The sequence below is a fragment of the Prunus mume genome, linkage group LG1, assembly GCF_029339155.1.
Source record: "Prunus mume cultivar Tortuosa linkage group LG1, ASM2933915v1, whole genome shotgun sequence".
NCBI classification, from domain to species: domain Eukaryota; kingdom Viridiplantae; phylum Streptophyta; class Magnoliopsida; order Rosales; family Rosaceae; genus Prunus; species Prunus mume.
In genome coordinates, this window is record NC_142698.1 from 12,980,523 (window position 1) to 12,993,715 (window position 13,193).

A 13,193-nucleotide genomic window follows, 5' to 3' on the forward strand; every position below is an offset into this window, starting at 1 on the left:
GCCAATTTTTTTCTTTATTGAAAAAACGAATAAAGAACAAAAGATTCTTAGCTTCCTTAAAACGTGATAAAAATGGGGAAAGAAAAGACATCTTAAAATAAGCAAATGTTAACATGCTACACAACAGCATATACCGAGTTCAGATGATACTACAAAATCCTATCCTCATTTTATCATGTCTCAAAGCAATGCTCCTGACAAAGGGAACCAAGAAAGCAGAAACTGTTACTGGAGAACACGCATCAAAACTTCACCATTCAGGCAGAAGCCTTTGTTCTTCACAAGGAATGCATTCATTGCCTCAGTTTGAGTATGAAAGCGAACAGTTGCCCATTTAGCGGGCTCTTGGGAAGGTCTGTAAAAAAAAAAAAAATTAAAAAGATTTAACAAAGTGAAATCAATTTAAGAATGATATTTTTGAGTTCATATTCTTTGCAATCTACTAGGCATACCTGAAACTTAATTGGAGGGAAGACGAATCATATTCACAACCAGACAGAAAACGATCTACATCTTCTGGAACCGCATTAGGAGGGATTCCTTGCAATAAAACCTGGTAACAGCAGGCAAGTCCATTTGAAGTGTTTTCAGAAATATCTTCGTCATGGGATAACAAATTGATTGTAAGCTAAAGATATATTGGATTCTAATTCAATCACCAAAACAAAGTATCACTTGTTCATGGCGTATACTTGGGGGGAGACTCCAAATTACAAAGACAACATATAATATGTACATACGGCAACCTCGGTTTACCAAATTTGTTGCAAACATACTAAAACAACGGTGTCCAGGAACCCAAGTAAACTGTACAGTATCAAACTGCCTATGGCATATATGGCCAGCCAGTAGAGTTTGAATTAGCCTCCAACGCCGAATATATGGATTCCTCATGAACAATATATTAACGGTGTTTAAGGCATCAAGAATCTTGTCCTCCTACTTGGTCCATTCTATAAAAGGGATGTTTTTGAATGACCAGTAAAACCGAACAGACAAACTTACTCCAAAGTTAAAGGGAAAAAACATTTAGTTAAAAACAATAAACATACAACAGAAAACCTTAGACTTACCGTTTTTCCATCATAGGGAGTAAGAGAGTCCCATTCCGCTCGATTAGCCTGTCATTCATAAACCAATCATTAGCATACTACTCCACAAAATAGGTAAGCAACAATTACATCTTATCAAAGCATCATGGCATGGCAGCATTACCCTCTCCAATTTAAACAGGCGGCCCTTTTTGGCAATCATCCTAATTGCATTATCATAGGCTTGCCGCGACGGGAATTGCACTAACCTAATAACAAAAAAAAAATGCATATCTAAGCATCAGGAAACACATTTTATTGGGAGAATCTAATGAATTCATTGCATTGCATACAGGAAATTAAAAGCATCAACAATTGAAGTGAAAAACTATCTTTCTACTCGCAAACAAACAAATTAAACAACACGCAATTTACATTCCAATCGCCGTAAACCACCGATTATAATCCATTTTAACATCATCCAGACTCAAATTACAGCCTTCCAGCAAATTCACGACGTCTGTCTTCAGCGTATTCCTTTTGACTCCAAGCAGCCTCCCATACACCGATCCTGAAAACAGCACATAAAACACATTGCCAAGTTTGTCAATGAAATGAAAAACCCAAAACCCAAAGAACCCTAACTTGTAAATGCAAAATGACGAAAATGCCCGCGGCAGCTGAGTCTGATACCTGTGCTTGGGGTTTCGAAAAATGATTCGGACGGCGAAGAATCCTGAGGCTTATCGGATGGCGAAGACTTCTGAGGCTTATTGGACGGCGAAGACTCCAGCGGCTGATCGGACGTTGAAGAGTCCTGAAGCGAGTTTTCGGCTTCCGTCGAAAACCGTCTCACCGGTTCGCGCAGAAGCGAAGTGAGGCCGCGGTTTTGAGCCATGGCCGTACGGACGGAGAGGCTTGACATGATTGAGGTTCGAAGAAGACCCAGCTTTGACATCGTTGCTTCTTCTCGGGCTTTGGAGATTCACAGTGGACTGGCTTTAGTGTCTATGACTCTATGCTACAGAGGCCGGTTGCGCTCGGCCATACTATGTATTAAATTAATCCCCAGTATCGCCGATCGGCTATACTATTTATCTTAAAAAATAAAAGTCCCCAGTACAGCCGTTCGGCTATACTATTTATTTTAAAAAATCCCGACTATTCCCGCACGGCTATACTATTTTTTTTTTTTAAAAAGTCCCGTGTAGAGCCGCCCGGCTGTACTATTTAAAAAAAAGGCTAAAAAGGTCCCAGGTATCGCCGCCCGGCTATACTATTTATAAAAAAATTTAAAAGGTCCTAACGTATAGCCGTAACGGCTATACTATTGATTTAAAAAATTAGAAATGTCCAGAGTAGAGCCGGTCGGCTTTACTATTTAATTTAAAAAACCTTAAAAAAATTTCCGATTATAGCAGCTATCCCAAAAAGAGTGATCACTAGCGCAGCTAGCAATCCAAACTTATCCAATCCCAACGCCCAACTAGCAATCCAACTTATCCAATACCGATTTAATTTTGTTGGGTTTTGGGTTGTGAAAATTTCCAAACATGAACATTTTGGATTGGGTTTGAAACCAACTCAGACACAAACAAGCACAAGTACATGCTCCCTCCCCAGAATGAGAAATTATGGATGGTAAGTTGTCTGCAACGTCTTGATTAATCAGAAACACAAGTAGGAAGGAAGTAGCTCCTTGAAGTTTGAACCGACTCAAGCTCATTATGCAGAAACATAAAGCTAAAATAAAAGGAGAAAGAAAGTCACAGTAACAGTATGTGCTGAATTTCCTGCATTGTCGGCATAGATAGAATGGCCCAACAAAAGAAGAAGTTGTAGGGGAGAAGGTCAACAAAATTCCCTTAAATCATTCCGAATGATTCATTCACCCATGTCAGCTGCTCAGGTGTCTTCCATAGACAAGATTTATCTGCTGCCATGGCCAAAAACACTTATCTTGTCTGAGTATAGCCGCGTGAACCTACTATTGAAAAAAATTTATAAAAAATCTCGGGTATAGCCGGTCGGCTGTACTATTTATTAAAAAAAATTATAAAAATTCCAGAGCATAGCCGCTTGGCTGCTATTTAATAAAAAAAAATTAAAAAGTCCCTCGTATAGCCGTGCGGCTATACGATTAAAAAATTATAAAAAATCCCGGGTATAGCCGAACGGCTATACTACTATTGAATTTTTTTTAAAGGTGTATTAGTATAGCTGTGTGATACTAAAATCTCAGGTATAGCCACACGGCGATACTAAAATAGGCCACCAAACACTAGGCGGGTCCTTTTAACAAAAAATAAATAAGTAGTATAGCCGCGCGGCTATACTCTGTAAATATTATATTAAGATTATTGCAAATTATATACCATTATTATATTTTTTTAATACAAACGATAGGAAATTTATAAGATACTTTTATTACGAGCAAATACACCTATAACAAAACTATACCACAGCTAAATATTACAATATGCATGTGAGTCAAACTTGATTTACAATGTGAGTTCTCTTAACTAGTGTCAATTAAGATTTAAGTGGATTGAGCTAACCTCTTCCACTTTTCAGGTTCAAGACAAGCAAATAAGACAGAACACAACTGTTGATATAAAGTTGTCATCTCTGATAACCAACATGATTTCTTTATCCTGCCAATGAGAAGGACCAATATGTCGTATCCATTGGAGTCCATATCAGCGTCCACCCAACCCAACCAATCCTCGCCATCCACCCAACACATGGTACATTTGATTTTCTCTACTCTAGATAAGGATTGTGTGTGTAGATAGTAAGAACTAAGAACAGTTGTATATTTGCTATATTGGACTGAAAATATACTTATAAATTATTTACATATTTATAATCTTATGGGCAGATTATTCTTTTTCCTGGGCTTTTCCTTTTCATTTTCCACTGACTAAAGAGATTCCTTCTCTATGCCAATCACAGAATAACGAGCCAAATAAATAAATAACTAAATCATATTTAAAAACGTATTTTGCTACTAATTAAAATTAGATTGCAGAATAAGTACTTGTTTAAAAAACTAATGTGACACATTATTCCATGGTTGGACACGTCAGCTACAATTGGAGGGGCATGTTCGTTATTCCAATTTCTACAAATAGTAATCATATGGGGACCAATCTATCTACCATGTATAATGTATTAAAAGTTGAGTAGATTTTTGACATGTTTACTTTGGAATTATTAGGGTTTAAATAAATATCAGAAGGGCCTGGCCTGGCCTGGCCTTACTCTCTTATTACTAAGTAGAGCCAGATCCTCCTTCACAGGTATAACTAGGGACCGCTCCTTACAAGTTATCACCTGCCTTATATAAGCCTTGAGTCTTTTTGAATGAAAATTGTAACAATTTTATGCATGTGAAAATGACGGGAATCCCTTTTTGTGTTTTCGCTCTTAATACGTACTATAGTTTATAACTAAAATGAATTGATAAATACAACCGGCATGACACATAATGTTACAATCTTTAATTTTTCCCAATTCAAGAAAATGTCGGTATTGAAACATGTAACCATTGCACAGATGATGAATTGATGGATCAATGTCATGGCCATAAGAGCATCTCCATTTTAAGAGGTGTAAAGCCATATTTACAAGTTCTTTATACTTTTAGGAGATGTAAATGTCGTTTTTCTTTCAATAGGATAGATGTAAATTGGAGATGTAAAAATGACATGAAATGAAATGATTTCATATCAAGTTGAAGCAAAAGAATATTTCTGGTATTTTGGTAGCTATCTCAACTTTTATATGTTTGGAACCTACCATTTTTGCATTATTTCTCCTCCTTTTCAGCCTATGGAGCCCAACAAATGAGGATGTAAAATCAGATGTAAATGACAATTTTTTAAACAAATAAAAAAAACTTTTTCCGGTGAAATGCTATATTTGCATTCATTTATACCCCATTATTAGAGTAATTTCTGACAATTCTATGCGTAAATGTCCTTTACATTTTCCTTCACACCCTTGCAATGAAGATGCTCGGAGGATGTCACCATAAAAACAAAAACGCCGTACTCAGCAGCTCCGCGACTAGAGAGTCTTTTTCTTCTTCCCCATACAAAAATTGACAAGGATCCATGATCCATCCACCTGAAGCCAAAAAACCTACCTGCTTATCAGTGGGCCCCCGCCCACAACTACCATTCCCGCCACGTCAACCCACGCAACCCGGGCCCCACCACCCGCCCAGTTGACCACAAAGCACCCGAGAGTTGCAGTACAACAAAGAACAAACGTCCCCCCCAGTCGTGCCTGTCCTTTCGTTGTGGCCGTACGCAGAAAAACCCGTTTGCTTTTCTCCGTAACAGAAATACGGAATCCATTAATTTAATCACTTCCACTTAATCATTGATTATCTCCCTAATTAATTCTTCCCCACAAAACAAAAAAAGATCTTCAAGTTGTCAACTACACCAAGTGATTCAAACCTCTGGGGAAGGTCGTTTCTCTTCCCCTCTCTCTCTACCCTCTCTCCTCCTCCCATGTTTTTAATTTCTTCATCCCCCATCAGAATTTCGTTATCAGTTTCTCAACAATGGCGTCACTTCTCTCCACCACCACGCAAACCCCTCCAAACCACACAAATATTGCACAAGGCCTGTATGCTGACCAGGTTCTTTTTCTTTCCTTCTCCGAGCTCCTGGGCAACATGGACTTAACATGGATGGCGGATTTTCTCAAGGGCATGGTGAAGCCGCTGGCCGCGACGGTGGTGGTGCTGTTGGCGGTGGCCTTGTCCTTCATGCAGAAGCTGGGTTTGGGTGGAGAGATGATTTACTCCATTGCTAGGGCCTTTGTCCAGCTCTCCATTATTGGGTTTGTTCTGCAGTTCATTTTCACTCGGGACAATGCTGCTTGGATCATTCTGGCTTACCTTTTCATGGTTTGTGATTGCCTCTTTTGTGTTGCATTTTGTTGCCCATGTGTTTGGTTTCTGAGAAAATTGAGAAGGAAAAGAAAAGAATTTGAACTGATTGGTCTCTACCCTTTTTCATGGGTTTAATTACCTTTTGAAGTATGTTGATTGGTTGGTTAAATTTTTGGATTTTGTAGAAGTAGAGGTCTCTAAAAGAAAGATGTAAGAAATTAATACTCTGCTTCAGTATAGAATTATACAGAGACAAAAGCAATTGAATTTCAGAAGATACCCAGAAAAGACGATCCAAAAAAAAAAACTATTTACATTGAATTTTAAATGGATTTTGATATGCTAGGTAGCACTTCTAGTGCTTTTTATTATTAATTTTCACTTTAATTCTTGATCTCTATTTCATGAGCTTATGTGATTGTTGCTCTGCAGGTAACTGTGGCTGGTTACACAGCAGGCCAAAGGGCTAAGCATGTCCCTAGAGGGAAGTATGTTGCTGGGGCTTCCATATTGGCTGGAACCTCTATCACAATGCTCCTGCTTGTTTTGCTCAGAGTCTTCCCATTCACTCCAAGATATATCATCCCTGTTGCTGGAATGATGGTAGGAAATTCAATGACAGTAACCGGGGTTACAATGAAAAGACTTCGCGACGATATTCGAACTCAAATGAATCTGGTAGGTTAATTCTTACACAAAGAGAACTAATGGAAATTTAGGAAACTATATTGGTTGAAAGTCTTTTTTTTTTTGTTGTTGGTGGTTTACTGATTTTTTGTTTTGCAGGTAGAGACAGCATTGGCTCTCGGGGCCACCCCGCGCCAAGCAACACTTCAGCAGGTGAAGAGAGCTTTGGTAATTTCCCTGTCTCCGGTTCTGGACAATGCGAAAACCGTGGGTCTCATCTCGCTTCCTGGTGCCATGACGGGGCTTATAATGGGAGGAGCTTCTCCTCTGGAGGCCATTCAGCTACAGATTGTTGTGATGAACTTTCTCATTGGTGCATCTACAGTTAGCAGCATCTTGTCAACATATCTGTGTTGGCCTGCCTTCTTTACTAAAGCTTATCAGTTAGAGACCAAGGTCTTCTCCTCAGAATGAGGATTTTATAGTGCCCTTAATTACAAAATACAGACTGAAAAATGCACGAAATTAGGCCTCCCAAGGCACACTTGAGGGTCTAGTAGCCATAATTGAAGTGTTAGATTGTACAATGTCTATCAATCGGTCACTCTGTTTCTCTCAGTGACAAAAATATGCATCCGTGATGTTGTTTAATTATTTTGGGCCATAATAAACACATACTTGGAAAAAGTTGTACTTCTTATTAACACATTGGCAACCCTTTCTTTTCCTCTTTTTCATCCCTCAGTTGTACATAAAAATATTATGATATTAAGCATGAATGAAAGAGAACGTTGAACACTATTTAAGAAAAGGAGTTAACATTCCAAGGTAGAGTTGAGGATTTTTCCTTGGAGAGAGATGATCGGAGTGGAGTCGACGGCAAATGCGGTGAGGTATTTAGTGTTGTATTGATTGGTATTTTGTTATTAGCGGCGGATGTGGTGGATGAGGATTACGTTGGTGACCGCCACTAAGATGATGTCCTTGGCCTGGCCCATGATGGCCCTTCACTGAGCCATTATCACCCTGACCTTTCTTATGATGGCCGCCACCTTTCTTATGATGACCCTGACCTGGCTTATGGCTGCCACCTTTCTTATGATGACCCTTCTTATGATGACCCTGACCTGGTTTATGGCCGCCACCTTTCTTATGATGACCATGACCTGACTTATGATGGCCCTGCAGATAAAAGTGGTAAAAAAACAAATATGTCAATCACCAAATTAAAAAATTAAGATAACTTGTAACTTAAGTGGCAAAAAACGTTTACCCTCACATATCTAATGCTAGAACTTCAAATTTTATCATTTTCTTAATGTTTGAGTTCAATTCTTACCCTATTCTTTCTAATGGCCATTAGAGTTCGACTTGCACCCTTTCCTAATTTCGAGTTTACTCTATTCTTAATGGCAATGGAATTGGACTCTTGTTCTTATTTGATTAGGAGCATATGCCTCAAATCAAGGACTTAAAGTTACCTTTCGTCTCGGAGGCAATGTTGGCTGAGAGGGTGGTGGTGGTGATGATTGTGGTGGAGACGGCGACGATGGTGGAGAAGTAGATGCATGTGATGATGGCAATGGTGGTGTTGGTGTTGGCTGTGATGGCGATGGTGGTGTTGGTTTTGGCGGTAGTGATGGTGGTGTTGGTTTTGGCGGTGGTGGAGATGGTGGTGTTGGTTTTGGCGGTGGTGGCGATGGTGGTGTTGGTTTTGGCGGTGGTGGAGATGGTGGTGTTGGTTTTGGCGGTGGTGGCGGTGGTGGTGTTGGTTTTGGCGGTGGTGGAGATGGTGGTGTTGGTTTTGGCGGTGGTGGCGGTGGTGGTGTTGGTATTGGTGGTGGTGGAGATGGTGGTGTTGGTTTTGGCGGTGGTGGCGATGGTGGTGTTGGTGTTGGCGGCGGCGGAGATGGCGATGGCGGTGTTGGTGTTGGCGGCGGTGGCGATGGCGATGGCGGTGATGACGAAGATGGTGGAGAAGTAGCACTAGGAGTAGGAGGAGGAGAAAGTGGAGAGCTTGGATTAAAAGGGTCCTCATTGACATAATTCCCAGGAGGAGCATATTCACAAATAATGAGCAAACTTCCGTTGGAGCATCTGAACCGACTGCACCCAACATGTTGAGTGTTCTTCCATACAATCTGCGTGTAGTGGCCGCAAGCTTTGTCTTGGGCGCATTGTCGCTTTTCTCTGTTGTAAAATTGCTTCTCATGAGCCCAATCCTCCACTGCCTCTCTCGGCAACCAATGGGCCTTAAAACCCCAGAACAAGTTCTCCCCGTATTGGCCCTTCGAGTGGCGCATGCCGCAATCAGTCTGCTTCTTGGCCCAATCCTCTGCGAATTGGGCCAACGTCTCATTCCATACCAAGGGCGGCACGTTCTCAGCGTTTCGAATCTTGTTATGCGCCATGATGAACTCTTGGGCTAGCGCGGGCGGCGCGTATTCTGTGTAGTTTTCGTTGTTCGGATGCAATGCGTTGGCCACGTCGTTGACAATGTCATTGGCGGCATTTGCAATCCCGCCAATGCTTGTTCCAATGCCATTCTCGTCATTGTCTACGTTATTGGCATGGGGATTAGCATTGGATTTGGCAGTCACCTTTTCGACATGATTGATATGAACGTCGTGTCTCGGCAGGTGGAATGGGTCGGCCAAGATGAAGGGGATCAAAATAGAGGTGGTGATTATTATAGTAGCGAAAGTTTGACGTCGCGGCATTGGGTTGTTGTATGTGGAGGTGGGTGGTGGCAATGGTGGTTATAATTTAGGTATTTTATATTTGATAAGGGTGAAATGATATGGCAAAGTTGGTTTGGTTTGGTTTAATTTCGGTTGCCAGCTCTCAAGTTCGGAGAGCATCGGCAAGAGAGAGCGAGCATCAGAGGGCTAAGAGGTGCTTTATTTGGTGTAGTTTCCATAAAATGACCTTACAACTCAATCGATTTTACCATCATGCTATGCCTAATCCTTCTTGGGGCATCCATAGTTTTACGAAAATAGATAGATTGATGCCAAAATTGACCCTTGAAAAAAGCATAAATAGTTATGCTATTGTTAGGAGGCTGGCGATGGAGAGCCGCAGTTTCGGGACGTCTTCAGGTCAATGGCTCAGAATGTTGTTTTCATGCAAAATACCTGTCCATACCTTCTTGTGCTGCAAGCTCAATGTTAGTTAAGTTAGTTGTACTTCTTTCAGGTGTGTGTTTAATATACCATTCGGCAGCATCAGCTTTGAATTTTAGAAGGTTATTTTTTAGAAATATATATTTTAAAGCAAGAGAGATCAATTTCCACCAAAAAGGCGGAGCTAGAATTTTAAGATTGAGAGAACCGAGATAGAAAACACAAGTATATCAAATACATTTAAGTGTTCAAAATACATATTAGAACTAAAATTTTCAAAATTAGTCATGTCTAATTGTTTTTAAAGGGGCCATTAATTTAAATTACAAGTTGTCTATTAGTAAGTTATATATAGGAGAGAGGTCAAAAAATGAGGGGGCCAGGGCCACTCCTAGCCTAGGAGTGGTTCTGCCACTTCCACCATCATCAAACCGACAATGATGTATTAAGGACTATTTTATTTTATTTTTTGGTCTGATATATCAAGGACTATATGACTCATGTTCTTGATCGATTCGTGACAATATTCTAATTGTCCATTAATCTCTTTTGTCTATTTCAAAATGAAAAAGATTTGGTCACATTCAATTTTATTTGGAAAAGTTTGGTTTCATCAACAATAGAGGGAATAGATTAAGTAGTGTATTTATTTTTCTAACTCTCTCATTTGATCAAGGTCAAATTATACTTATAGTCTTAATTTTAACGTCATTGTTGAAAATGATGTTTCATTCAAAATCGAAAGAAACACCGTACAAGATGATAAAGAAGATCGTAATCCAAAGAAGCACCGTAAAATAATAAAGAATATAGTATGAAAAGTCTATTCATAACCCAAACGTGATAATCAGTAACAGTAACTAAATCGTCATTTAAACATATGATAATATGATGCAATTAACAGCTTGTTACTTACATGTTAAGAACAATAACTGAACGATAGCTTAACAAACAATAGATTGCCATGCATGTGTATCCATGACATGGTGCCACTCTATATTTTAATTTGGAGCATTAACAAATTTACGGGTTGTCCTGAATTGCAAATCTAAATAAAATTACATGTCTTTAATTGCTAAAACTAAAACTACATGTGCTCAAGTAAAAAATCAGAAATATTACAGACTACAGAGATCATTTGATTTTCGACTACGTGGCATGATCTGAGAAGTGATGTGCGTAGTGCGCACTACGCACCTAGCCCATCAGAGACTTCAACCCCGTGTAATTTTCTGAAATGGCGTAGCGCGAAGCGCGAACTGGTCACGGTCAACCCCGCTTTTCGTTTATCTCTCATCTTCATCTTCTTCGAGCTCACGAAAACAAAAAGATTCGAAAACACCAGCAAAAACCACCGACACAACAACACCAACCACACTTTTCATTTGACGAAATTGCCTCTCCTCGCGGTGGTCTCAGAGAGACAAACGAGAGAGCTGCGTATCGCGCACTCCCGCCGTTTCTCTGTCCGATCATCTCCTCCAAATTTTCGACAAAACGCGATATAAATCTCGATATGCCGATTCGGAAGCCGTGGATTTCTAAGGTTTCAATCAATTTTATCGTCTTTGGCGTGTTCCTCGGCTGCTTTCCGGGTAAATTTTCATTATTTTTCTCGGGAAACAAACAGGAATTTGATGTGTTGAATACGACGCCGTTGTGTGTGAGATTGATTTGTTTGTTTTCGTACATAGGATGTATATTATCGGCGACCGTGACGCTGGGTTCGATTGTGATATACGACACGCACGAGTTCATAAAAGGTGTGAAGCCGATTGTGTATTTCACATGCCAAGGGGAGAACAAGACGGTGTTTCCTGATGTGAAGGAGAAGAACGTGTCGTATGAATTCAAAGGCGAAGAGTCTTGGCAGGTGAGATTGTGCTTATGCTCAAAATTTCCGTTTCTATTTCAATTTGCCTTTGTTTTAAAATTTAAGACTGTAATTTTTGATAAGATGAATTCTGTTTGGTCCAATTTAGAAAGCATAACTAGCCATATGGTGTTGTGAGATCAGGGCCATTGAATAGGTAGAATAATGTGCGGTACTGATTGACTCTGACAGCATAATATGTCTGATGTCCTGCTAGAAATCAATTGTATATATGTACCCAAGCTGTTTTGAGCTGAAAAGCTGTTGTTGAGCTTTTAATTAGGTAGGTTTCTGATGGAATTATGATTTTTCATGCTTTCAGCCTCTGACAGAGTTTTCGAGTAAGAAGTGCAAGCGATGCGGGTTGTATGAGAAGGACACCTTTAAATCAGATGACATATTTGATGAGTGGGAGTTATGTCCTTCTGACTTCAATTCTTCTGATGGAAAATACGTCCGATTCAAGAGCAAGGAATTCAACGCTACCTTTTCGTGTCCAAGGTGTCTACCTGCTGCTTCACCTGGTGAGTGAGAGTCTACTCAATTGAAAATTTTGAGATCATTTCGTTCATGCCTAGTTTAAGTTGATAAGGAGTTTTGTGGTTAGAGCCTTAAACTGGTCACAGTAAGCTCACTTTTAGATGGCATGCCAATGCTCCCATATTGGATAAAATTCCTAGCTAATGATATTTTAGTGCATATTACTCAAATGAGTGACTAGGAACTTTGGTGGCGTGTGTTTGCTAGAAATAACAGAAGATAAAGCTCTGCATGATTCTTAACTGTAGTTGAATGCGTTCGATAATACGGAAATTTCCAGATTTTCGTGATGCTGCTGCCTTCATTTCATACTTGATTACCAACTAGCGTAGCTGTTGTTGGCATGCATGCATCTGTATTTGAATCCAATCTACTCTTATATTTAGCGTCCAACTTGTAATCATAATTTTCTGGCCATATGTTTGCAGATTCCAAGTCCGCGACTGCAGCACATAAAGAAGAAAAGAAAACTGGATGGCATATTGTTCTAGTGATATTAATCGTTGTTGTCGTTTTAGTAGTGTGTATTGTTGGAGGAGTAGTTGCACACAAGTTCTGGCAAAAGAAGAAGAGAGAGCAAGATCAAGCTCGGTTCCTAAAGCTGTTTGAAGATGGGGATGATATTGAAGAGGAAATGGGGCTTGACCATGTAATATGATGGACTTATAGTTAATTTAATTTTTTACCTTCTTTACAGTAGGTTGATCTTACATAAATTTTGCTATTGTAAAGAGTAAAAAAAAGAGAACAAAGATAAAGATAGGTACATACTGTGCAAAATCTTACTTTTCTTGTGACGCTCAATGTGTTCTTGAGTGGCCAAAGACGAAACCCTCTGTCGTCGGTGGGTGCATGGCATTGTTCATACTTTAGTCGAAATTAAGAGCTGTATATTTAATATTGTGAGTTATACAGATGAAAGTGATGTGGCCATCATTATTTAGGTTCCTAATTTATTTGTTATTTTCTTAGGTTCTATAGTTTCCAGATTTTAGTAGGATTTGATTAAGTTTTCGATTTTTTTATATTTTGATTTTGTTCTCTGTCTCTGTCAAATTTGAATGTGTATGCTTGTTTAGTTTGTGGTA

At 39.5% G+C, this 13,193-nt stretch overlaps 4 protein-coding genes across 4 annotated transcripts; 2 read left to right on the forward strand and 2 right to left on the reverse strand.

The window, feature by feature from the left end:
- Positions 1-73: 73 nt before the first annotated feature.
- LOC103340269 (Ribosomal protein S24e family protein) lies at positions 74-2,092 on the reverse strand. The gene is made up of 6 exons (XM_008243666.3): positions 1,725-2,092; positions 1,467-1,602; positions 1,216-1,300; positions 1,074-1,121; positions 453-553; positions 74-355 (listed from the first exon to the last, which is right to left on the reverse strand). Exons 1-6 carry the CDS (start codon positions 1,987-1,989, stop codon positions 226-228), a joined length of 765 nt encoding a protein of 254 aa, XP_008241888.2. The 5' UTR covers positions 1,990-2,092; the 3' UTR covers positions 74-225.
- Positions 2,093-5,387: 3,295 nt separating this feature from the next.
- On the forward strand, positions 5,388-7,271 carry ALS3 (aluminum sensitive 3). The gene is made up of 3 exons (XM_008243648.3): positions 5,388-5,955; positions 6,373-6,618; positions 6,727-7,271. Exons 1-3 carry the CDS (start codon positions 5,608-5,610, stop codon positions 7,039-7,041), a joined length of 909 nt encoding a protein of 302 aa, XP_008241870.2. The 5' UTR covers positions 5,388-5,607; the 3' UTR covers positions 7,042-7,271.
- Positions 7,246-9,481, reverse strand: LOC148921043 (CAP (Cysteine-rich secretory proteins, Antigen 5, and Pathogenesis-related 1 protein) superfamily protein). Its single transcript, XM_089043901.1, has 2 exons — positions 8,049-9,481; positions 7,246-7,749 (listed from the first exon to the last, which is right to left on the reverse strand). The coding sequence occupies exons 1-2, from the start codon at positions 9,285-9,287 to the stop codon at positions 7,465-7,467; spliced, it is 1,524 nt and encodes a 507-aa protein (XP_088900027.1). The 5' UTR covers positions 9,288-9,481; the 3' UTR covers positions 7,246-7,464.
- A 1,443-nt stretch (positions 9,482-10,924) lies between these two features.
- LOC103340239 (valine-tRNA ligase) lies at positions 10,925-13,076 on the forward strand. The gene is made up of 4 exons (XM_008243637.3): positions 10,925-11,287; positions 11,387-11,565; positions 11,888-12,089; positions 12,534-13,076. Exons 1-4 carry the CDS (start codon positions 11,209-11,211, stop codon positions 12,761-12,763), a joined length of 690 nt encoding a protein of 229 aa, XP_008241859.2. The 5' UTR covers positions 10,925-11,208; the 3' UTR covers positions 12,764-13,076.
- The last annotated feature ends 117 nt before the right edge of the window (positions 13,077-13,193 follow it).

Coding starts and splice junctions, on each gene's coding strand:
- LOC103340269 (XM_008243666.3), bottom strand. CDS start 1,989: ATGTCAAAGCTGGGTCTTCTTCGAACCTCAATCATGTCAAGCCTCTCC. Junction 1,603..1,724: donor TTTCGAAACCCCAAGCACAG/GTATCAGACTCA, acceptor TGCTGTTTTCAG/GATCGGTGTATGGGAGGCTG. Junction 1,122..1,215: donor GCCTGTTTAAATTGGAGAGG/GTAATGCTGCCA, acceptor TATGAATGACAG/GCTAATCGAGCGGAATGGGA.
- LOC103340239 (XM_008243637.3), top strand. CDS start 11,209: ATGCCGATTCGGAAGCCGTGGATTTCTAAGGTTTCAATCAATTTTATC. Junction 11,566..11,887: donor AAGGCGAAGAGTCTTGGCAG/GTGAGATTGTGC, acceptor TCATGCTTTCAG/CCTCTGACAGAGTTTTCGAG. Junction 12,090..12,533: donor TCTACCTGCTGCTTCACCTG/GTGAGTGAGAGT, acceptor ATATGTTTGCAG/ATTCCAAGTCCGCGACTGCA.
- ALS3 (XM_008243648.3), top strand. CDS start 5,608: ATGGCGTCACTTCTCTCCACCACCACGCAAACCCCTCCAAACCACACA. Junction 5,956..6,372: donor TTCTGGCTTACCTTTTCATG/GTTTGTGATTGC, acceptor GTTGCTCTGCAG/GTAACTGTGGCTGGTTACAC. Junction 6,619..6,726: donor TTCGAACTCAAATGAATCTG/GTAGGTTAATTC, acceptor TTTGTTTTGCAG/GTAGAGACAGCATTGGCTCT.
- LOC148921043 (XM_089043901.1), bottom strand. CDS start 9,287: ATGCCGCGACGTCAAACTTTCGCTACTATAATAATCACCACCTCTATT. Junction 7,750..8,048: donor CATTGCCTCCGAGACGAAAG/GTAACTTTAAGT, acceptor TTTTATCTGCAG/GGCCATCATAAGTCAGGTCA.